General features: G+C 53.2%; 1 protein-coding gene across 2 annotated transcripts in view; it reads right to left on the bottom strand.

Moving 5' to 3' along the window:
* MAN1C1 (mannosidase alpha class 1C member 1) overlaps positions 1-23,165 on the bottom strand; it is a 169,382-nt gene that overhangs the window by 15,984 nt on the left and 130,233 nt on the right. For both annotated transcript variants that reach the window (XR_004028476.1, XM_030805744.1), the window contains exons 4-7: positions 21,702-21,782; positions 15,229-15,323; positions 10,132-10,249; positions 4,890-4,983 (exon numbers count right to left, since the gene is read on the bottom strand). Coding sequence is in view for 1 of the 2 variants with exons in the window: in XM_030805744.1 (XP_030661604.1) it covers positions 4,890-4,983; positions 10,132-10,249; positions 15,229-15,323; positions 21,702-21,782 (388 nt within the window). In the remaining variant the exon portion in view is untranslated. The remainder of the gene's footprint in view (positions 1-4,889; positions 4,984-10,131; positions 10,250-15,228; positions 15,324-21,701; positions 21,783-23,165) is intronic.

Below are 23,165 nucleotides of genomic sequence, written 5' to 3'. Positions count from 1 at the left end.
TCATGGGTTGTCCTCTGCTCAAAGCCCTTCTCCAGCCCCGTCATGGGCACGGCAGCTACGAGCACTGTCACCTCTCGGTGTGGCCCATCCTCCCCACCTCGTTCCCAACGCGGGGGCTCAGGTGTTCTCACAAGCCTGCTCACGGTCCCTCCCCATAGGGTGGCCACGGGGATTAAGTGAAACAAGGCCAGGCACCATCTGAAGCCCTCGGCGGCAGCACTCCCCTTGGGTGGTGGACCCACCTTGCCATCGGGTGCCTGCCGGGTGTGTGATGAGTGCCTGCATATGGCTCTGCCTCCCTCACTAGCCCGTGGGCTCTTTGTGGGGAGGGATTGCATGCGACTCCCGCTCTGTGCCCAGTAACTACATGGAACACAGAGATGCCCACGGAATGCTGAGTGGGTGAATGGAAGGGAGGACGGGGCTCTGCCGGGATGGGAGGCTTGAGCTGTGCCAGGAAGGGCCTCGAATGCCAAGCCAAGGAGTTTAGCCACAGTCACGCGGTGGTGGAGTGTGCACGTGACAAGGTCCAGGCTTCCTCTGGAGGGGCACGCAGGGGAGGGAGCCAGGTCACTAGGGTCCGCGGTGTTGAGATGCGGCTGCCTCTCAGGGGCACTTATGTGGGCGTCTCACATGTGAAGGTCCCACTGCTTTACAGCTTCTGTGTGTGTGTGGCTGTGTGGGGAGTGTGTGCATGTATGCGGTGTGGGGTGGGTGTGTATGTGTGGTGAATGAATGTGTGTGGTGTATGTAGGTGAATGGGGGTGTGTGTGTGTGCTGAGGGGTATGGGTGTGTGGATATGTGTGTAGGGAGAGTGTGTGCGTGTCAAGGAGTGTGGTGTGTAGTGTATGAGGGGACTATGTGTAGTGTGTGGGGTGTGTGTGAGGCGAGTGTGTGTAATGTGTGGGGTGTGTGTGGAATGTGTGAGGGGAGTATGTAGTGTGTGAAGGGAGTGTGTACTGTGTGTGTGGGAGGGAGTGTGGGTGATAGGTGTGTGTGTGGGAATGTGGGTGGTGTGTAGTGTGTGTGCCTGAGGGGAGTGTGCAGTGTGTGTATATGTGAGGGGAGTGTGTGTAGTGTGTGGGTGTGTGTAGGGGAAGTGTGTGTGGGGTGTGTGTTTGTAGAGTGTGTGTGAGGGGAGTGTGGGTAGGGAGAGTGTATGTAATGTGTGTGTGTGGTGTCTGTGAGGGGAGTGGGGATGTGTGTGAGGGGAGTGTGGGTGTGTGAGGGGAGTGTATATAGGGGGTGTGGGTGTGTAGGTCTGTATGTGTAGGGGAGTGTGTAATGTGTGAGGGGAGTGTGGATGTATGTGAGGGGAGTGTATAATGTGTGTGTGAGGGGTGTGTGTGTGAGGGGAGTGTGGGTGTGTGGGTCTGTGTGGGGGAGTGTGTAATATGTGTGTGTGTGTGAGGGGAGTGTGTAATATGTGTGTGTGAGGGGAGTGTGGATGTGTGTGAGGGGAGTGTGGGTGTGTGGGTCTGTGTGGGGGAGTGTGTAATGTGTGTGAGGGGAGTGTGTGTAGGAGTGTATGTAGTGTGTAATGTGTGTGTGTGAGGGGAGTGTGGATGTATGTGAGGGGAGTGTGGGTGTGTGGGTCTGTGTGTATGGTGGATATGTAATGTGTGTGCGTCTGGGAGGGTGCGTGGGGTAGCAGGGGTGTGTGTGTGTGTGTGTGTGTTGGGGGTGGGTGGGTGTGGGGTGGTGTGTGTGGTGCGTGTGGTGTGTGTGTGTGTGTGTGTGGTCTTCCCCAACACTGCGAGGCAGGCTGGGAGAAGCACAGGCATAGGAATGAGAAGACATGGCTCTGCATTAGCTCAGGGTGCACCGCCGCCCACTCTGGGCCTTGGTCTCCCCATCTGCAGGTGTGAAGGGGGCACGAACTGGTGTCCATGAACCCCAGAGCAGAGGCAGGCTCTGCTGCTTCCTGACCGTGCCAATGCGCTCGTCACACATGGCAGCAGGAGGCTGGGCCACAAGCCTGGAAATCAGCCGATCTGATACCAGGGAAGCTGCCAGGCTGCAGCTCACACTCCTGTACCTACCAATGAGGTCTGGACTTGCCACTTCCCTCCCACAGAAGAAAGTGTGGGATTCAGGCAGTGGACAAGTTACTCAGGTGCCGCACCGGGGGCCGGTGACCTCTCCTCGGCAGCTGTCAGGGGGTTGGCCTCAGGGTCATCTCATTTGTGTTGGGCACCATCGGGGAGCCTGGTGGATTTATCCTGGATGTGAAGTCTTAGCAGTAGGACGGTCTTGGGGCTCCCCTGTTACCCCTGAAGCTCGGTTTCCAGGAGGAGTGGGAAGCCAACAAGAGCAGAGGCCTAGGTAACTGAGATGCAGTCCTAATTCCTCCTTCGTTTCTCTAGACTGCAATTTCTGTGGTTGCAAATGGGCTACACAGAACCTGCCTGTCCTGCCTTCAGGCTTGTTCTGAAGATTCAAGAAGAGAAAATGACGTGCGTGCACTTAAGCTTATGCAAGGTGGTAATGCTGTCATGTGCTAAACGAATACGTATGCACCAAAAAAAAACCCAACAAAAAACCACAGGAAACCTGAGATGAACCTGGGCACAAAGGCCAGGGGAGGAGGAAGGCAGACGTTTGGGCGAGCTGGGCATTATAATCCCCTCTGCTCTTTAGCAGGCCGAGGGCTCAGATTTTACTAATAGGAAACAATTTCCCATATGCGACTGACTTTGCTCAGACCTGCAGCCCCTGGCACAGCCTGAGAAGAAAATTATGCTTCCCGGCAGGGGCTCCCTTATAATTTGCCAAGGTCTAACTGTTGAGCTGGGAAGCCCACACCCCTCTCGGCCCTTTTCATTGCAGCTCAGAGGGGTTTATCTCCTTACCCAGTCAGGTCTTGCAATTAAAACCAGCAACTGTTACCGAACTGCCTCTTCCCGTGGCCATAATCTGCAATTCAAGCTTCATTTTCTCCCCATACTTTTGGATTCGGCAGTGTGTTTTGGTTAAAGATACTTTGAGTTTCTGTAAGTGGTTTTTACAGGAGGCCACTTGGGGTGAAGTCATCACTAGGGGAAATTCCTGGGTGGAGGTTTCTGGGGGAGGCTCAGGTTGGAAGGAAAGGCATCAGCTGCTTCGCCACAGTGTCCCCAGTGCCGCCTCTCTAGGCCCTGCTTGCATTGTTCCCTTTTGGGACAACTTGGATCATCTTTGGAAGATGGAAGTGAAATCTGTTTCCTGCAGCCTTTGACCGTTCTTCCTACGCCCCTCCGTGGCACACAAAGAATGCATCTCACTCTCTTCTTTCATTTTGCAGGACAGGAAACCAAGGTTCAAGGAGATACAGTGAACTCCCCCTTAAGCCATGCAGTCATTAGACTCATACCCACTTTGCCCCTGAGTCTTCGCTGATGTCCCAGAAACTGGGTTGGAGGCAGGGGAAAGGGAAGGGGCCCTTGTTTGTACAGAGACAGTGGGGGTGGGGGCTCTGCCAGGTCTTGGGAGGCCCTGGAGGCAGTGCCCATAGAACCTGTCACTGCCAATTCCGGCTGACCATGACATGTGACCAGGGCCTGCCTCTGCTTCCCAGAGCTGGGCTTCTCAACAGGCATGCACATTCCAGGGGCCTGGGGGACTTGTCCACACTCTCACACCTAAGCGACCCCAAGCCCCATTCTGTTGCAGTGGATAGGGCTGGGGGCTTGTGAATGATGTTCCATGGGTGACTGGCTATTATCTGGCTGGGAAACAAGTCTCTGAACAGAGAACAACTGAAAACTCTGGGACTGATTCTTGTAGGTCTAAGATGTACAGGTGAATTCATGATGTCTTTTGGTTTTTTTTTTGGGACGGAGTCTCACTCTGTCGCCCAGGTTGAAGTGCAGTGGTGCGGTCTTGGCTCACTGCAACCTCCGCCTCCCGGGTTCAAGCGATTCTCCTGCCTCAGCCTCCTGAGTAGCTGGGACTAGAGACACGTGCCACCACACCCAGCTACTTTTTGTATTTTTAGTAGAGACAGGGTTTCGCCATCTTGGCCAGGCTGGTCTAGAACTCCTGACCTCGTGATCCGCCTGCCTCGGCCTCCCGTCAGGTGCTTGGCCTGAATTCATGATTTCTACACTGTTGTACAGTTTTTTTGTTTGTTTGTTTTGTTTTGTTTTAAATTAAAGTTGGAGCCAGGCGTGGTGGCTCACGCCTGTAATCCCAGCACTTTGGGAGGCCAAGGTGGTTGGATCATTTGAGGTCAGGAGTTCGAGACCAGCTTGGCCAACGTGGTGAAGCCCCATCTCTACTAAAAATACAAAAAAAGTAGCCAGACATGGTGGCACATGCTTGTAGTCCCAGCTACTTGGGTGGCTGAGTCAGGAGAATCACTTGAACCTGGGAGGCAGAGGTTGCAGTGAGCCGAGATTGCGCCACTGCACTCCAGCCTGGGCAACAGAGCAAGACTCTGTCTCAAAAACAAAACAAAACAAAACAAATTGAAGTTAGAAGTGGTGAGCCTGATCAAAGAGGCTTGGAAAGGATGCCTGGCCTCTCTTGGAGCCACTTCTAGAATGGATGACTCCACCTGGGACCCTCCCGAGAACCTGGGGTATAATGCAGGAGGCTCCTGCAGCACCGTAAGAGATGGAAGGCTGCGCCATTGATGGGGCCGGAGAAGGTGGGGTGTGGAATGCACAGGGCATGCCTTCCGTAAACAGCAGCCATCACATCCGGCACTGCAGCAGCAGATAACCACAGGCAAGCCCCCAGGATGTGTGGGAAGGCAGGTGGTGTCCAGGGGCACCGAGCGAATGCCCTGCTGGCTGCACGGCTCTGACAGACACATCCTCACTCAGCCCAGGGGCCTGGCAGGGTCTTCCTAGGAAGCCTGGGAAGGAACCCGCTGAATAAGGGGCAGCGGCGTCTCTGTACTCACGTTGCACCCAGTTCCCACTCACTGGGCTGAGGAAGTTGGGGTAGAGGCCAAAGGGCTTTTCGATCTTCCTGAGTACCTTGCGGATGTTCCTGACCTGCCAAGAGACAGACGCCAGGTGAGCCTTCATGCTTCTGAAGAAGCCGACTGCATCCAGCCTGCTGAGGATGGGAGGCAGCTGGTTCAGATGCACGGAGGAAACCTTATGAGGAGGCAGGAAGGGAGAGCTGCCCGACAGACTGCAGGCTCCAACCCGGGGTTGGTGACGTGGCCTTGCCCTGGTGCCACGTGAAGGGTGTGGTGGGGCCTGATCCATAGCCTCTCCACTGACTGCTCTGCCTGGTGCCTGGACAGTCTCACCCCAGAACCACTGCCTGGCCGACTCCTACCCCACCCCACTCTCAATACTTCCTCATTGCTGGCTGCTTTAGGGGTCCTTTGAGGGATTCTTTTGGGGAGGGTTTTTTTTTTTTTTTTTTTTTTTTTGAGACAGTCTCACTCTGTCACTCAGGCTGGAGTGCAGTGGCACGATCTTGGCTCACTGCAACCTTTGCCTCCCAGGTTCAAGCAATGTTCGTGCCTCAGCATCCTGAGTCGCTGAGATTACAGGCCTGTGCCACCATGCCTGGCTAATTTTTGTATTTTTAGTTGAGACAGGGTTTCACCATGTCAGCCAAGCTGGTCTCAAACTCCTGACCTTTTTTTTTTGAGACAGAGTCTCACTCCATCACCCAGGCTGGAGTGCGGTGGCGCAATCTCAGCTCACTGCAACCTCCGCCTCCTGGGTTCAAGTGGTTCTCCCGTCTCAGCCTCCTCAGTAGTTAAGACTACAGGCATGCACCACCACACCTGGCTAATTTTTGTATTTTTAGTAGAGATGGGGTTTCGCCATGTTGGCCAGGCTGGTCTCCAACTCTTGACCTCAAGTGATCCACCAGCCTCGGCCTCCCAAAATGCTGGGATTATAGGCATGAACCACTGTGCCTGGCCTAGGGAGGGTTCTTTTAAAGGTGGGGTTAATTGACAGTAGCTCATTTGTTAGCTTTAGGTAAAATTGCCTTGTTAATAGGTCAAAAATGGTCAAATCCAGCAATCCCACTATTGGGTATATATCCAAAGGAAATGACATCAGTATGTTGAAGAGATTATCTATATTCCTGTGTTCATTGCAGCATTATTCAAATAGGCAAGATGTGGAATCAACCTAAGTGTCCATCAACAGATGAATGAATAAAGAAAATGTGGTATAGCCAGGCATGGTGGCTCACGCCTATAATCCCAGCACTTTGGGAGGCCAAGGGAGGTGGATCACTTGAGGCCAGGAGTTTGAGACCAGCCGTGGCAACATGGTGAAACCCCATCTCTACTAAAAATACAAAAATTGGCCAGGCATGGTGGCACAGGCCTGTAATCTTAGCTACTCCGGAGATGGAGGCACAAGCACTGCTTGAACCTGAAGGTACAGGTTGCAGTGAGCAGAGATGGCGCCTTTGCACTCCAGCCTGGACTCTGTCTCAAAAAAAAAAGAAAAGAAAATGTGGTATAGTATAGGCTAGGGGTGGTGGCTCACTCCTGTAATCCCAGCACTTTGGGAGGCTGAGTTGGTCAGATTATTTGAGCCCAGGAGTTTGAGACAAGCCTGGGTAACATGGCGAAACCGTCTCTACAAAACAAACAAATTAACTGGGTGTGATGGCACATTCTCATAGTCCCAGCTACTCAGGAGGCTGAGGTGGGAGGATCATTTAAGTCCAGGAGATTGAGGCTGGAGTGAGCTATAATCGTGCCACTCCACTTTAGCCTGGGCAACAGAGTGAGGCCCTGCCTCCAAAAAAAAAAAAAAAAGGAAAAGAAAAAGAAAATGTGGTATACACAATGGAATATAATTCAACCTTAAAAAAGAAAGAAATTCTGTCATTTGCAACATGTATGAACCCAGAGGATATTGTGTTAAGTGAAATAGGCCAGTCCAGAAAGACAAATACTTGATCTCACTTACACGTGGAATGTAATAAAGTTGAACTCACAGAAGTGGGTGTGGTGGCTCACGCCTGTAATCCCAGCACTTTGGGAGGCTGAGGCGGGCAGATCACCTGAGGTCAGGAGTTCGAGACCAGCCTGGCCAACATGGTGAATCCTGTCTCTAATAAAAATACAAAAATTACCCAGGCATGGTAGCGGGCACCTGTAATCCCAGCTACTCGGGAGGCTGAGGCAGGAGAATCGCTTGAACCGGGAGGTGGAGGTTGCAGTGAGCTGAGATCGTGCCACTGCACTCCAGCCTGGACAACAGACAGCGACTCCGTCTCAACAACAACAACAACAACAACAACAAAAAGTAGTAGAGGTAGAGAGTAGAATGGTGGTTACCAAGGGTTGGGGAGATGCTGATCAAAGGATATAAAATTTCAGTCAGGAGGAATAAGTTCAAGAGATCTATGGTATAAGACATGATGACTGCAGTTCATCACAATGTATTGTATTCTTGAAAACTGCTTAGTGCTAAGTGTTACTAACTTAAGTACTCAGAATGCTTAAGTATTCTGGCCATTTAAAAAACAATAAGTATATAAGGCAATCAAAAAAAGGTCCAATATTGGCAGTTTCATATGGCCCAATCTAGTAATATGCTATTTTATCTGATACCCTGGAATTATTTCAGGGGAGAGGCTTGGGCTCCTGAATAACCCTATGCCCTAACAGGCATTTCAGGGTTTTAATAAATATAATAATAATTATAAAAAGCAGTAACAGCTGTTATCCTTTTTCAGTTCCTTTGAGCCAGATCCGTTATATACATTACCTCCAACCCTCATAACTGACAAGGGATTATCTCAGTGTAACAGACAAGAAACCTGAATCTCAGAGAGGTCTGGTGACTTGCTGATGGCCACCTGGTCCTTAAGTGGCAGAGCCAGGACGTGAATGAATTCTGACAACACAAACCATACATATTCCTGCCCGACACAGGGCAGCGCTGGGCCAACACAGATCAGGGTGGTGACCACGGAGCAGAGGCTGCCCCAGCTGGAGCAGAAAGAGGCTGGGTTTGCAACCTTTGGGGCTATGAAGGTGAGAAGTGGAATTAGGAGGGCTTTATCCATAGTGCCTGCTCTCCAACAGTGGTTAAATCCCACTTAGCACATCCTAGCCAGCACAAGACCCCTTGGGAGAGAAAGGCCCTTGGGACCACACTGTCTCATGTTGACAGAGTTATGTGTGTACGGGGCCGGGAGTGTGGGAGAGCCACCTTTCTGCAGGCAGACCTTCCTTTCCAGGTGACAGCACTTGGCTTTGCCACGTCAGATTTCATATCCATTTATGTTAACGAAGTCCATTACGGGGACAGGAATGTGCTTGTACCTGCGTTACTCTCGACTGTCCTGGTGGTGAGCAGTGAAGCAGGCTAAATTAGCTCCCCTGGAGGGTGCGGGCGCTTCTAGAATTTGGGCCAATTTGTTGACTGCCAATAATTGCCTCTGTGGGAGGCACGATTGGGGGATGAAAATAGCCACAGTATGTAAATGTAGAGGAGACAGAGATAGACGGATGGACTCTAGAGCAAAAGCCTGCAGCCTGCTCTATCAATCTGGTCTGGAAGGAGCCAGCACGTCCTGGGCTTGAATCACGGCTTTATCACTGACCAGCTGGAAGGCCCAGGGCAAGCGACTTGACCTCTCTGAGTCCTAGTTTCCTCCTCTGTAAATATGGGAACACCAGGAAGACCCAGCTCATAGGGTTGTTGGGAAGAGTAGAGCCATCACAACGTGCCCAGCACATAGCGGGTGCTCAGGCAGGGGTAGCTATTACTCCAGAATAACCAGGGACTGGAGTGAGCTCCCTGTCCCACTCCATGCGGAGCTGGTCAGAACCTTCCTAGAGGAGTCTGATTTAAGAGCAATGGAAACAGGGAGGTTGGGGGGTGGGACTTGGAGGTGGGAAAAGGATCAGAAAATACGAGCTACCAGGAAGTGCGGTTGAAACTCATTCCACGAACTTTCAAATGGGGGAGTTTCAGCGAGGCAGAGTCCCTCTCAATGTAAGGAAAACACTTTTGAAGGAAAGGCTGCCAGGAGGACGGACTGTTTAAGGGTGGCAGTGAGCTCCTTGTCAGAGAAAGTAATCAAGAAGAGGCTGAAGAGCTCTTCTTGAGCTTCTTAAGGACACTCAGGTGGACTCCTACACTGAGTAAGTAGTGGTCCCAAACCATGCGTCAAAAAGCACATGAATGCGTATTAAAAATGTAGATGCCTGGCCCGGGAGTGAAGCCCAGAAATCTGTTTCCTCACAGCTGCGCCAGGTGATGCTTTGAGGCTGGATGGTGACATGATACTGGGAGCCATGGGGTAGCTGTGGGAATCTATCATCTCCCAGCTGCCATGCTGGGAGCTGTGGCGTAGAGGGTGGGAATCTATCAATCATCTCCCAGCTCTCGTACTGGTCTAAGAGGCGGGCATTCCAGGGGGAAGACAAGACTTCGGGAGTGGCGCTGCCATAAAGTTCTCCTTGGAGGGCTCTAGAGGATGGGCAGGGCTTCCATCTCCCCAGGCAGCCCTCAGGGAGGGACCGTAGCTGCTGGAGCCTGAGTGCCATCTGAGGAAGGTGTGAGCACTTCCCTTCCTTGGATTTAAGGTGAGACCTACAGCGACACTTCTAGGTAGTGGGGACTGCCCAAGGCCGGTATGTGCAGCTGTCAGGGCTGATTGGTGCTCTCAGCTTCCCGCATGGCCTTAAACAGCAGGAATGAACAGTCGGGACATCTGCCATGGCAGGGTATTGCCATGCCAGCCTGCTGATGGCATGAGCTAAACAGGCATAGGGAAGAAGGCAGGCAGATCTCACATGGAAAAGCTAAATGTCTCTGGAAAGGGGACTTCTGCAGCGGGTGGCCAATTCCTGCCAACGCAAGGTGGTGCCTAGATTTCAGTTGCACTTTCTCCAGATTTCACATATGGGTGGTTGCCACTGAGCTGACGCAGACCAGTGAGAACCTTCTCCCCGGCAGAATCTTGTCTCTCCCTTTCCCTCTGTAGAATCTTATTGACTGCGTGCTCACCTTCCCTGCCACCTGGCATTGGGGTATAGGTAGCTACTATTTGCTATCTTAGCGGTAGCCTGGGCTCCCGGGCTCCCCACTGCCCTCCTGCTGATCCATGAGGGAGGACCCACTCGCCTCCGAAAACCCTGTGGCAGCCGCACACTCATCCCGCTGCTCCGCAGGAAGAAGGGTGGGGAGGAGACTTGCCTTTTCAGCGAAGACCTGGTTGCCAGAGAGCTCAGTGAGGTGTAAGAATTCCAAGTGCAGGGATCCGAACTCTGCCAAGATGCTGCTGCTGCCGGCCGTGGCCCAGCCCCAGCTCCCACTGAAAAGACAGAAGCAGCCCCCGTCATCCCCCCGCTGGCCAGGCTGGCTCCTCTGCTGAGGGTAATAGCAGCTGCCCGGTGGGGGCACCTACCATGTGCCAGGCACGGAACCAGGAGCTTTTGCCGTACAATTTCAGTGAATCCTCCCTGGCCCCATGTCCTGATGAGGACACTGAGATAAAGTGACTCACTGAAGGTCATTTGAACCCAGGCCTGTCTGACTTGGAATATTTTTTGTCTCCATCATCAAGCAACCCCTGTAAGACTTGGGAGCTCGAGACCTGGTACAAGAGTTATGCTGAATTTACAGATGATGTGGATAATGCTATCAGGGACCACAAAGACCCCACAGAACACTCAGTTGCTGTCCTCTGGCTGAAGGCACCGGATGGCTCACAACCATTGGTGGTTCTGCATGTGGAGGATAAACAGTGCTGTGATTCGGGTGCAAATGGGACCGATGAAAAGCAGAGACCCCGCCTAGCTCTTTCCCTCTCCCAGCACACTGTCAGTGCTGCCCAAGGACACGAAATGGCCCCGGCCTGGAATTTCACGGAACCTACATGGGACAGGCAGGGAGCTCTGGTGTGACCACACATCTGGAGCTGTGTGCTTTCAAAGACAAAGAATGCAGAGGCAAGATCCCGGTTAATCCTCACAGCTGCCCCTTTTGCAAATGGGGTAAACAAGGCACAGGACAGTGATGTCCCCTGCCTGAGATCACACAGTAATTTGAAGAGCTGGGACCCAGAGCTGGCTCTGATGCCAGAGCCTGTGCTAACTGCTGTGCAGCTTGCTTCTCTTTTGATCATAGGATAGGGAACAAGGACACTGCCTTTCCAGGAGCATTCACTTAAAGTCTCCCTGAGATCTGGAGCCAGAAGGTGCAGGTTCAAGTGTCGCTCAGCTGGAGACCTTGGGCAAACCACTTAATCCTTGCGTGCTTCAAGACACGGCGAAGGTGATGCCTCCATCTCCTAGGTTCATGCCTCCTCCTTCCTGGGCTTTTGTGGGGATAAAGAGGAAAAGAGGGTGCAGAATGGGGATGGTTCCGGGCAAACTGCCCCCCCTCCCTGTGCCTCAGTTTCCTCATATGTACCATGATTATCTTTCCTGTGGGATATTTAGGACAACCAGGGGCACAGGGTCTCTGCAGGAAGGCTGCGGTGGACAGAGGTGGGGCAGAGCAGGGTGGAGTGACCTCCTCCCATTTGTAGGGCTCTGAGGTGCAGTTAGTGTGGGGCAGGTTGGGCGACTGGCTCTGCCAGGGGCACTCTGCTTCCTTGCTGCTGGTCGCACTGCCCTCCCAGGAACTGGCCCCTGTCTGCCCCTCCATCTCCATGGACAGGACTTAGGAAGGCAGGTGTAGGGGTGTGGAGGTCACTGTCACTTGAGGGGTGCTGCTTTTCCTGGGGTAGGGCTGGGGGTCCCCCGATGCTGCTGTTCTCTCTAAACTCCATTCTTGGGGCTGGATGTGGTTTCTGGGAAAGTAGGGACACTTACCAGCCTCCCAGCTTCTGGGAACAGATGGAGGGCTCGGGTTTTGAGATCTTTGGGGTCAGGTGACCTCAACACATATAGAGACAGCCACCTTCATCCTGGCTTGGGGCAGGGGACAGTGGGGGAGGGATGGGTTGCACAGGAGGGGAAACTTGGCTCCTGATCTGAATAAACAAAACAACTTCCACTTATTGAGCCACTATAGTGTGCCAGGCAAGGGGACAAGCAGTTTGCATCATTACTTTCATTGAAAGCCCATAACGTAAAGCATCATTCATACCCCTATGCAAAGGAGGAAACTGAGGCTCACACAGGGAAGTGAAGTGTTCGAGGTCAGAGGTGGAAGATGATGGAGACAGGATTCAAACAAGTCTGCTGGGCCTCCCACCCTAAGATGGCCCCGCACTCACCCAGAGGGAAAGAGGGAGCTGCCATCCTGTCCCATCTCTGTCCCTCTTCCCCCAAGGCTAACTGAGACCTCTCTCCAGCTTGTGATCTCAGTAAGTCTCAGAGAGCTTCCTGAATAATTGATTCTTCCTGCATTCTTAGGGAAGTTTAAGGTAGGAAAAAGCCACCAGCCCTCCAACTGTCTTTTGTTCTCCTTTTCCCCCACATGGGCCTCTCCTTCCTCTCTCCCACCCCCACACGCTCACCCTCCCAAGTGGGCTTCCTGTGTGGAGACAAATAAGCTGGCCCGGGCAGAGGCAGGCAGGTGGCTGGGTGCCTTTCCTCTCCTGCCCAGTTTCCAACGCTGGCTTCTCCGGGTCCCAAACAAGGTGACCTCGGGCAGGTTGGTTAACTTCCCTGGAACTCACTTTCCTCATCCCTTAAGTGACAGCACCCACACTTCATAGAGTTATTGTGAGGTATAAATTATGCAGGTAAGTATTGTCATTTTTATCGTTATGTAATTATGCACATGCAAATGTTGTTGTTACTAAGTTTCTAATCTGTGCCAGGTGGTTCTGGTGGTTCTTAGTTTACTTCACAACCAACTTCGGAGGTAGATACCATTGTCTTTATTTCATAGAATGAGGGCGAGGCCATACAGTAAGTGGTAGAACTGAATCCAATTCCAAATCCTAGGTGTTCTGTGCCCCAAATGCATCTGCTCTGGGCAGCATCCCAGAGACCAGGAGGTCCTCTGCTCAGCCCTGTGAGCCAATGGGCCAGCAGGAAGCTCGGCCCTCCTCTCCCAGCCTTTCAAGTGCAAGTGGGCCCATAGCCTGTGTTCTCTCTCCTGGCAGGAGGGGTGCTCCACAGTGCCCCTTCCCACCCTGGCTGTAGCTTCTAGGCAGGTACACTCGTGAGTATGGTGTAATCATCAACTTTGGAGGCAGACAGACCTGGATTCTAATTAAGTTTGCTTTGCTGCTGTGTGACCTCAGGTAAGTTACCTCACCTCTCTGAGCCTCAGTTTCTTTACTGGTAAAATGGAGTCCCTGTGGTTGCTGTGAGGTTGAAAAGACAATCCATGTCACATGCTCACGTGATGCCTGACGCACAGTGACTTCTCACCAGATGTTTGCAACTGTGAAGACATGTCTATTTGTGTGTGGCGGGGGCATGTACGTGTAAACGGATACTCGTTTGTGAATGTGTGTGCCTGTGTATGGATGCCAGCGTGTCTGTGACAAAGGTCAGCTTGTGTATCCGGGCCTTTATGATCTATAAGGGTGGCAGGAGGGTGTCTGCGTGTGTGTGAGACAGCATGAGTGAAAGAGACTGGCTTGGCTGCAGAGGTCCTTGCACAGGCCACCGTCACTCTCCCAGGCAGTTCAGTGTCCCTGAAGGTCCCAGGTCAGGCTGGCCCTGCCTCAGTCTCCCAGGCCGGTCTGTGCAGACACCAGTGAGGAGGTGCAGCTCACATCTGCCGGGGAACGGCCTCCCCTCAGGGTCCTTCCCACCCTGACGTGTAGGGCAGGGCTGGTTACCTCCTCTCCTGCAGGGTCCACGTTCTTGCCCCTCCTGTCGGGGCTGCCCACAGAGAGCCCTGCTGGGGGCAGGTGCAACGACAGTAGCCCAGCTCCTGCCAGGAGGCCCCCTCCGAAGAGCAAACTCAGTGCCACATGGGCCCATACAGCCCTGCCACTCTCTGAGGCAGGCATTTTTAGCAACAGACTCTCTCACCAAGAACAAAAAGGGGGATGTTGCCAGGAAATACACACGAACGTACATGCGCACACGGCATGGAGAGCACGCAAACAGCTTAAAAGCAAACGCGCTTCCTTAATCAGAAATGTCAGGATTCGTGTCAGATCAGGTCCCTGCTCTGAGAGACCTAGGGAAGGGCTGGGGACAGAAGAGGAAGGGATGCCCCCAGTGAGGTCCTACCCCAGACCCAGGGAGGGGGAGCCAGAGGACAGTGTGTGTGTGTCTGGGCTTCATGACAGCTGGCCATGTCTCCCAGGATCAGTGTTTATGGAAGAGGGATCTGAGCAGAGATCCAAGAGTCCAATCTCAGGACTCAACTCTGGCATCGAGACTGGGATTTCTCCGGCCCCCAAGAGCACCCCCCTCCCTGGCCTATGGTGAGATTCCAGTGAGTTCACACCCTGAGAATTCTTCCCAACTACAGGGGAGGACAGTTGATGAAGATGCTGAACACGCCAAGCCCTCTTTTTGCAAGACCAGAGAAAGGTGCTGAAACCCTTGAGGCCAACACGAGGGTGCAACCTCCCCAGGACAGTGATCGGAGCTACGGGTCCTCCAACCAGGGCCCAGGGTCCCTGCCTCCCCTCCCGGGCAGCTGGCCGAAGCTTCTGTTGGTTTGAGAGCCCTGAGATGAGAAATCACTTCAGGAGATGGGATGGGAAGTCTGGTGCGGTGGAACATCACAGCCTTCCTAGGGTCGGGGTTGTTGGAGGGCCTCGAGGATGGCCCCAGAGAGTTGCTGGGTGCCCGGGGATGTGGCTTCTACTAAGTAGCTCCATGCAGCACAGGGACAGTGGCTAGGGCTCCTTGAGAGCTAGGCTCCTGTCCGGGAGGACTGGGATCCTGAGACCTCCTAGCAGCTTCAGGGACCTCCTCGTTATGGGAGGAGGATGGTGTGATGTGCCTGCGGGCTCCAGAACCCCAGCAGGGGAAGAGAGTGTTTGGGGCCGTTGTGGAGGACTCTCAAGTCGAGACAGCACTGTGGGATGTCCAGAGGAACTGCCCCGCCCACCCCAGGAGGCTCTTCTGTGGACTAAACCCTGAGACCCAGGTTTGGTGACAAACACCTGTCCGGGAAAGTCGCTGGCACTTTCCCCGTGCCACCGACTCACTGTGGCTCCCAAGGTAGGCATGGTCCTCTCCCTGTGCCTCAGTTTCTACATCGTAAAAGAACACGTTTGACAGAGGTGGTCCCAAGGGTCCCCCCTCCTGCTTGCCTGCCCGCTGCCCCTGGAGCCTCCTCACCAGCACCACCCAGAGAAAACACACAAGTGGCAGGCATGGTCGCAGCAAAGCCCCCGTGGGGAATGTGATGGCGCCCTACCTTTTGAAGCTCACCACGCCCTTTGGGATTCCCGTGGGGGTGTTGAACGCCGGCAGGAGCTTCTCTCCCAGCCTGATGGCCTTTATTCGGAATACCTGTAAAGGAGGGGGTCAAAGGGCTTTTGACTCCAGGCTGGGTGAGGGAAGGTCAACCCCAGAACTGCTGCAGGCAGGATGAACCCCCCAGGGCTGCAGGTCTAGAGTGGGGGACAGCGCTGCAGTCCACCAGCCCGGCCCTTCCAACTGCTGGCCACGTGGACTTCGGCAAGGGTACTTCTGAGCCTCAGCTTTTGTCCATAAAATAGGATGATACTGGCCTTCTTAGAGAGTTGTTGGGAGAAATGAAAATTAGACAATTGTGGCAAAGCATCTACCACAGTGTCAGGACTCTGGGGGCAAAGGCTGGATGCTGCTTATTGGGATGGGGCGGCCACTGGGAAGATGAGGGAGAAAGCAGTGAGGTGCGGGGGGTGGGGGGCACCTCCAAGTCCAGATGAAGACCTGGCAGAGACGGGCCGGTCTCCAAAGGTCAATGCCTGCCCACACCGCGGGACTACGATGCCACAGGCAGAGGGCATGGGAACAGGTGGCGCCGTTCAGACTGTCAAGCGCACTGGACTAGGAGCCAAGACCACCCTCAGGTTCCAGAGACCACTTCCTCCTGGGTGACGGTTTCCCTCTTCCTGCGTAAGAGCAGTGGACAGGCCTGTCCCCCTTTGACATCATGATCCTGCCGTTCCCACTTCACAGACGGGGAATGAAGGGAGAGGGTGACTGGCTTATCCTCAACCACCCACAGGACAGCAAGGGAGCCACGGGGAGGTCCCAGGCCTCACAGCCCCTGCCTGAGGCTCAGATCCCTTCGAACTGTTCTGAGATGTCTGATTAATTCAAAAGGACCTGTGACCTTCTGACCCAGCCATTTCCTGCCTGGGAATTTATTCTGAGGAAATAAATAATCGAGAATGTTGTAAAGACTTATTTATTCCAGCATTGTTTAGAATAGTGGGAAAAACTGGAAGTGTTCTAAGTATCGAACAATAGGAAAGTGGTTAGATAATGGCTCCATGCAACAAAATCCCATGCAGCCACTGAAACGATGCTGTGGGCTGGGCACGGTGGCTCACGCCTGTAATCCCAGCACTTTGGGAGGCTGAGGCGGGCGGATCACGAGGTCAGGAGTCGAGACCAGCCTGGCCAACATGGTGAAACCCCGTCTCTACTAAAAATACAAAAAGTAGCCAGGTGTGGTGATGCACACCTGTAATCCCAGCTACTCGGGAGGTTGAGGTGGGAGAATCGCTTGAACCTGGGAAGCAGAGGTTGCAGTGAGCTGAGATTGCACCACTGCACTCCAGCCTGGGCGACAGGGCAAGACTCCATCTCAAAAATAAAAATAAGAAATAAAATAAAAATGCAGCCATAAAAAATGATGAGTTCATGTCCTTTGTAGGGACATGGATGAAACTGGAAAACATCATTCTCAGTAAACTATCGCAAGGACAAAAAACCAAACACCACATGTTCTCACTCATAGGTGGGAATTGAACAATGAGAACTCATGGACACAGGAAGGGGAACATCACACTCCGGGGACTGTTGTGGGGTGGGGGAAGGGGGGAGGGACAGCATTAGGAGATATACCTAATGCTAAATGACGAGTTAATGGGTGCAGCAAAACAACATGGCACATGGATACATATGTAACAAACCTGCACATTGTGCACATGTACCCTAAAACCTAAAGTATAATAATAAAAAATAAAAAATAAAAAAATAAAATAAATAAAAAAATAAAATAAAATGATGCTATAGAAGAATATTAAGAGCAAAGAAAGGGTTTATAATCTATTAAGAGAAATACATTTCAAAACAGAGTAATTCAACTTTGGTAAAGATTCTGTGGACATGGAAGAAAGGAAGGAAATACAACAAAATAGTAATAATGGACTTCTAGGGGGTGAAGCTTATGGATCACTTTTATTTTCTTTTGGCTCATCTCTATTTCCTGTGTGATTTTTTATTTTTTTTTTTTTGAGACGGAGTCTCGCTCTGTCGCCCAGGCTAGAGTGCAGTGGCGCAATCTCGGCTCACTGCAAGCTCCGCCTCCTGGGTTCACGCCATTCTCCTGCCTCAGCCTCTCTAAGTAGCTGGGACTACAGGCACCCGCCACTACACCCGGCTAATTTTTTTTTTTGTATTTTTAGTACAGACGGGGTTTCACCGTGGTCTCGATCTCCTGACCTCGTGATCTGCCTCCTGTGTGATTTTTATAATAAAAGAACACCTACAATAAATGTTATTTATTCTTAAAAGATGAGACCCTAGGAAACCACTCAGAGTGGGGAATACACCGGTCTTTTCACTTCTGGAGCTTGAGGGGGCCCAGTTTGCTGACCTCCTGTGGTCCTTGCAAAACAAAGCCTTCTTGAGTCCTGCCCCCACTCCCCCACAATTAGAAGCTGCAGAGGCAGCTGTGTAGGGAATGCAGTGGGAGGGGAATTTCAGGACACTTTAAACGGGGATGTGGACTGGAGGTCTCTGAGGTGGGGGTGGTTTTCTTCTCGTGGGAGGGAGGGGCTGCGCTGTGGGCTAGCAGTGATAGGTCAGAGAAGATGAAAATGTCTAGTGCCAGACAGAAGGGCCCAGAAGCGGGCACAGGGACCAGCCCCATCAGATCCCCTGGGGAGCTGGTCCAGGATTCAGATTCCAAAGCCCAGAACAACAGACAGATCTGCTCTCGGGGATTCCAGTGCACAGCCAGGCTTAGTAACAACAAAGGGCTCTCAAGGCCCTTGGTCGCACTGAGGCTCCTTACATCTTCATTTGACCCCAGGGAGGCTGCCCAAGGTGAACAAATGAACCCACCAGAACCAGAGCCCAGATACTGAGGCTCCAGGCAGCTGTCTGGCTGCCCTCAGCCCTGAGGACGCTGAGCCTCTCTGCCAGCAAACCACGTCCCCTCCTCTGAAGGCCCTGCTGCTGGCTGGCACTGCAGGTCTCAGCTGTCCCTGGAAGGATGCTGGGTGAATGTGTGCAGACAGGAGTGCCCGGCCTCAGTCCTTGCAACAGCTTGTGGGGAAGGCGCTGACCCACTTTGAGGATGAGAAAACTGAGTCTCAGAGGAGCAACTTGCCCAAGGTTGTGGAGGGAGCTGTTAAAGGGCTCTTTTCCAGGATACAAAGCCGTCTCTCTAACACACAGATACAGCCTAGTGGCCACAATTCCAGAGCAGGGGTGAGAGAAACCAGCAGGAATTGCATTCTGTGGGGTGGGAAGGGCGCGGGGCTGGGAGTCAGGGCCCAGGTGCGGATCCTTCCACTTCACAGCTGTGTGGCCATGGTGCGCCCCTTAGAATAGTGGGAAAAACTAGAAGTGTTCTAAATATCAAACAATAGGAAAGTGGTTAGATAATGGCTCCATGCAACAAAATACCACGCAGCTACTGAAACGATGCTGTGGGCCAGGCACGGTGGCTCACCTGAGGTCAGGAGTTCAAGACCATCCTGGCCAACACGGTGAAACCCTGTCTCTACCAAAAATACAAAAAATAGCCAGGTGGAGGAGCGGGGACGGGGGGAGGAAACCTCGCTGCACCTTGCTTTCCTCATCTGCACAACACAATGGTGGCACGAGCCTGGCTCTGCAGGGTTCTTTGTGGAAATCAAATGAGAGGATGCAGAGAAATGAATGTGCTTTATAAACTGTGAAGTGCCGTACCAACCTCACGTGTGCAGCTGTGGTTATGCAAGTTACTCCCACGGGCACTGGCTCTCGGTAGGACTGGCCTACCCAGCAGGGGGTCTCCCTCTGAAGCTTCATCTTAAGCAAAGAAAGGCCTCAGCCCAGGAAAAGTGTGGGGTCTCCTTCACCCTTCATTCCACAAACCTTTATGGGAAATTTTAAGAATGGAAAGACCCACCCAACAGGCACCCACTGCGTGGGAGCTCAAGGACTAAGGGAAGAGAGAGGCCTCAGTCTGGTGTGGCTGAGCCCTGGTGACAAGCAGTGACGCCATGCCAAGCTGTGACCCAGGCCCATAGCACAAAGGCCACAGGGTCAGGAGTCAGGCCCAACACAGCCCGCAGAGACTGTGCGACCCGGAGCTAGTTACTGCTTCTAAGTCTCAGTTTCCTCATCTGCAAATAGGTGATAACATGCACCTGATGGGGCCACCCGAGGCTCCAGTGAGGAAATATATGAGGTACGCAGCATGGCATCTGGCTCAGGGAGGTGCTCAGGGGACAGATCAGGAAGGTGTGGCCAGAGGGCAGGGGCTGCACTGACTGACACAGGAGCCTCCCTGCCTGCCCAGGGGTTCTGGCCACATTGGCCTCTCTTTGAGTCTTTTGAGCTGTTTTTCAAGTCACAGGTGCTCCTGTCCACACCCCACTATCTGGTCTATGTTCTGGAAAGCTGGGTTGCTGGTGCCTTCTAGGAAGTTGAGGCCTCAAAGCAAGTTCTCAGAACCACAGATGGCCTTGAAGAGAGAAGGGAGGAAGGGAAGAAAAATGCAGGGAAGATGCATGGAAGGAGAATGATGGAAGGATGGATGGAAGGAGAAAAGGACAGAAGAAAAGATGGATGGAAGGAGAAGGAAGGAAGGATGGAAGGAAAGATGAATGGAAGGAAGATAAGACAGAAGGAAAGATAAATGGAAGGAAGGATGGAAGGAAAGATGAACGAAGGGAAGGAAGGATGGAAGGAAGGAAGGAAAGATGGATGGAAACGGGGGAGGGAAGGGTGGAAAGATGGACAGAAGGAAGGAAGAACGGAAGGAAAGATGGATGGAAGGACAGAAGGAAAGATGGAAGGAAGGGAGGAAAGATGGATGGAAGAGAGGGAAAGAAGAAGCAATGTGTGTCAACAGCCACCAACTCTTTACTGAATTGCTCACCCCCAAACCGCCCCCTGAGAGCCCTGAGCTGTGTCCTCCCCTCTTCCTTCCTGCAGGCCATCTCCACTGACCACGGCCAAGCAGGGAGGCTGGGCACATGCCCTGAAGAACACAGATGCTTTTTCTGCTCCTTCTGTCATTTTCCTGTCCTGGAGTTTTCAAATGAAATTCAGGCTCCGGGTGGCTCAAAGCCGAGGGCTTCCATCTACAATTATTTGGGGACAAATTGGTACAAGCGCTAATCTCTGCTGAGGAGATTATGCTGGATGGAGAGAGGCCTGGAGCAACTGGAGAGAGAAGGCGCCCGCCTGTTGCCTCGAAACCCTTGACTTCAGTCCCTGGCACCTTCACAGATAAAGGGAAGCGGAAATGACTTCCCAGACAGCAGCAGTGGAGGCGAAGAGGGACTATTCTGTGGCTTGCCCGCCGCACCTCCATGGCTTCTTGGGTGGCGGGGGGCAGGCATCATTATTTGTCTCTGGGTGGTCAGAGTAGTGGGGCGTCCAGCCTCACAGCAGCCCCTCTGAGTAATGGGGAACAGAACTGACCAATGACTGATGTTTTGGGGACTCAGCCAACCTCGCCACCAGATATCTGGGCTGTGCTTTTACCAGAGCTCGGGAGCGGGGATGAAGAAGCCTCCCATTTCTAAGAGCTCTGTGGTTTTCAAAATTCTCTCGCAGGGAGGAGAAGATGGACTTTGGAGCCATCAGCCTTGGGGCCCCACCCTTTCCTTCCTATCCCATGTCCTAAGAGGTCTTTGAGTGAAGGGGTATCAGAACCACCCATGCTGGGGAAGGATGCAAGGCCCAGGGTGGGACAAGGAGCTCGCTGAAGCCATGAGTAGGTGAGGGTGGTGTGGAGTGAGGGCCAGGTTTCCTGACCACACCAGCTCTGCCTTCCTGCAGCGTGCACTTCCCAGCCCTCCTTGTGGAAGCCAACACAGCTCAGCTGGGGGCAAGGCCTGGCACTGGCAGATACAGCAGTGGCTGCCCCACCTCACCTGCTGCCCCCGTGAGACCTGGAGCAGGTGTCTGGCTGGTGGTTGGCCCAGGAGGGGAGGGCAAGGGGTGGCTGTGGAGGACAAGGCCTGGGGGTCTTGGTCTTGGCTTTATCAGTCCTGAGAACCAACACTTGTGAAAAGCAGCCCACATGTCTGCTGGATGCTGAGTGGGATCCGAGCAGATGATGTGTGGACCCAGCTGCTGCTCTCAGAGAACATAAAGCACCTGTGGGAGCCAGGTGGGCTCGCCTGGGCAGCAGAATGGAGGGATCAGAGAGTAAAGCAGGAAGAGCCATTCCCCTCTTGCTGCCGCTGCTTTGTGTGATAGATTCAGCCCTGGGGGGCCGTCTGGGGTGGGAGCAACATGCCTATGATGAGCAATGACTGATTAAGTAGGAAGTGGAGGGATGGTCGGAGGGAAGACAGGCCCTCAGGGGTGGACTTGGGTGGCCCTAGGCCCATCCCTGCCCCCTTAAGTCCCTTTTCCCATGGGTGGCATGAGGGGGAAGGACTGGATATTCTCCAAAGCCCTTTGCAGCCTGGACAGTCCAGGGGTTGTGAAAGGCCAACCCACCTCTTCTCCTGTCAGGTAGAAGGCTGAGAGGAGTCCCCCGATGTAGCGGATGTTCACCTCAAACAAGGAAGCTTCTCCACTCTGCAGGACAGAAAGAAGGAGGGGGCAGTGGGGACACTCGTAAGATGCAGGCCCTTGAGACGGGTCACCCTGGCTACTGATATTCCTCCCATACCTGTGCCCGGCTCTGGTAAGCCAGGCAAGGTGATGGTGCTTTTCATAACAAAAGTCAAGTGGAATCTGCACCTCCCTGGCAGAGCTCCTGCAATTTCCAGCATTCCAAATAAATGCTGGGCTTGGCTTCCTTCCCCAGCCCTTCCAGAGGCGAGGGCAGCAAAGCGATGCCTGGCTGTGCTCCAGGGAGCGCCAGAACCTGCCAGGAGAGCTGCTGGCTGGAGCTTAGACTGAGGGGAGGCAAATCCCACTCTGGCCAGGCTACTTCGCCTTCCTGGAGGAGACCCCAAGGCTTAGCAGGAAGACAGTGAGGCCCTTCCCTGGTTCTCTGAGGAAGCTGTGGGGCAGACAAGGAAAGGCTGGGGCTAAGAAGGAGGGGGCCAGGCAGCTGCGTATTCAGTGAGCAGCAGTTTCTTGGGCCCTCAGCTCAGAGCGCACAGGGCATGCCCACACTTGCCTTAATCATTTCTATTTTCTTTCCTAAGTTGGGACTGCAAATCAGGGGTGCTGGAGCATCATGCCAGGACCAGATCTGGGGCAAATCCCACCTGAGCCACTGACCTGGCTTTGGCACCTCAGGAAAGATGTGCAGCCTTTCCCTGTCCCATTTCCTCAGCTGCAGAAGGGGGCTGCCAACCCCTCCCATGCAGGGGCGCTTGGAGAGAGGCCTGCCCACAGCCAGACATGCCTGTTGTCACCCTCCTTGCCCCAGAGGGTTCCCTCAGCATGCTTTGCACACCACCGTCTTTATCACTGAGAAAAGCAGTGCTCATCTGCTAACCTGGGGGAACTCTTCCACGCACAGAGCACCTGCAAAAACCACTCCCTTTCAGCCTCCCAGGGCTCGGTGAGGTCAGAGTATGGCGAGGGTCATCATTCCCATTTCTCAGGTGAGAAAGTCCAGGTTCGAGGTCGAGTGACCCCACCTTGCTTTCTTCCAGGGACATTTCCTCACCTGCCCCACCTGCCTGAGTGTCCCCCGGCTCCTAAGGCACTGTGGGCGGCTGCTTGAGCCCATTCTGTATCCCAAAGAGCCACTGTCTACACAGGGGACAAGGCAGGCCTATGAGGACACTCCTTCCTTCTCCTTCCTCCGCCTTTCTCCAACCCAAAGAGGGATAATGGGAGGATTCTCAGCTTCCTTGGCCTCACACGAACAACCAGAAATGTGAACAAGCCTCAAAATCATCCTAATAATGACAAGGGTGACCTCACTTTACATCAGTATCAGACTGCATAATGTTATAAAATGTGGTTACAATGCTCTACTGTATTTAATCCTCATGATAA

Source organism: Nomascus leucogenys, chromosome 24 (genome assembly GCF_006542625.1).
Source record: "Nomascus leucogenys isolate Asia chromosome 24, Asia_NLE_v1, whole genome shotgun sequence".
Classification (NCBI taxonomy): domain Eukaryota; kingdom Metazoa; phylum Chordata; class Mammalia; order Primates; family Hylobatidae; genus Nomascus; species Nomascus leucogenys.
The sequence above is the reverse complement of the archived record's forward strand: the minus strand, read 5'-3'. Positions and strand labels throughout refer to the sequence as shown.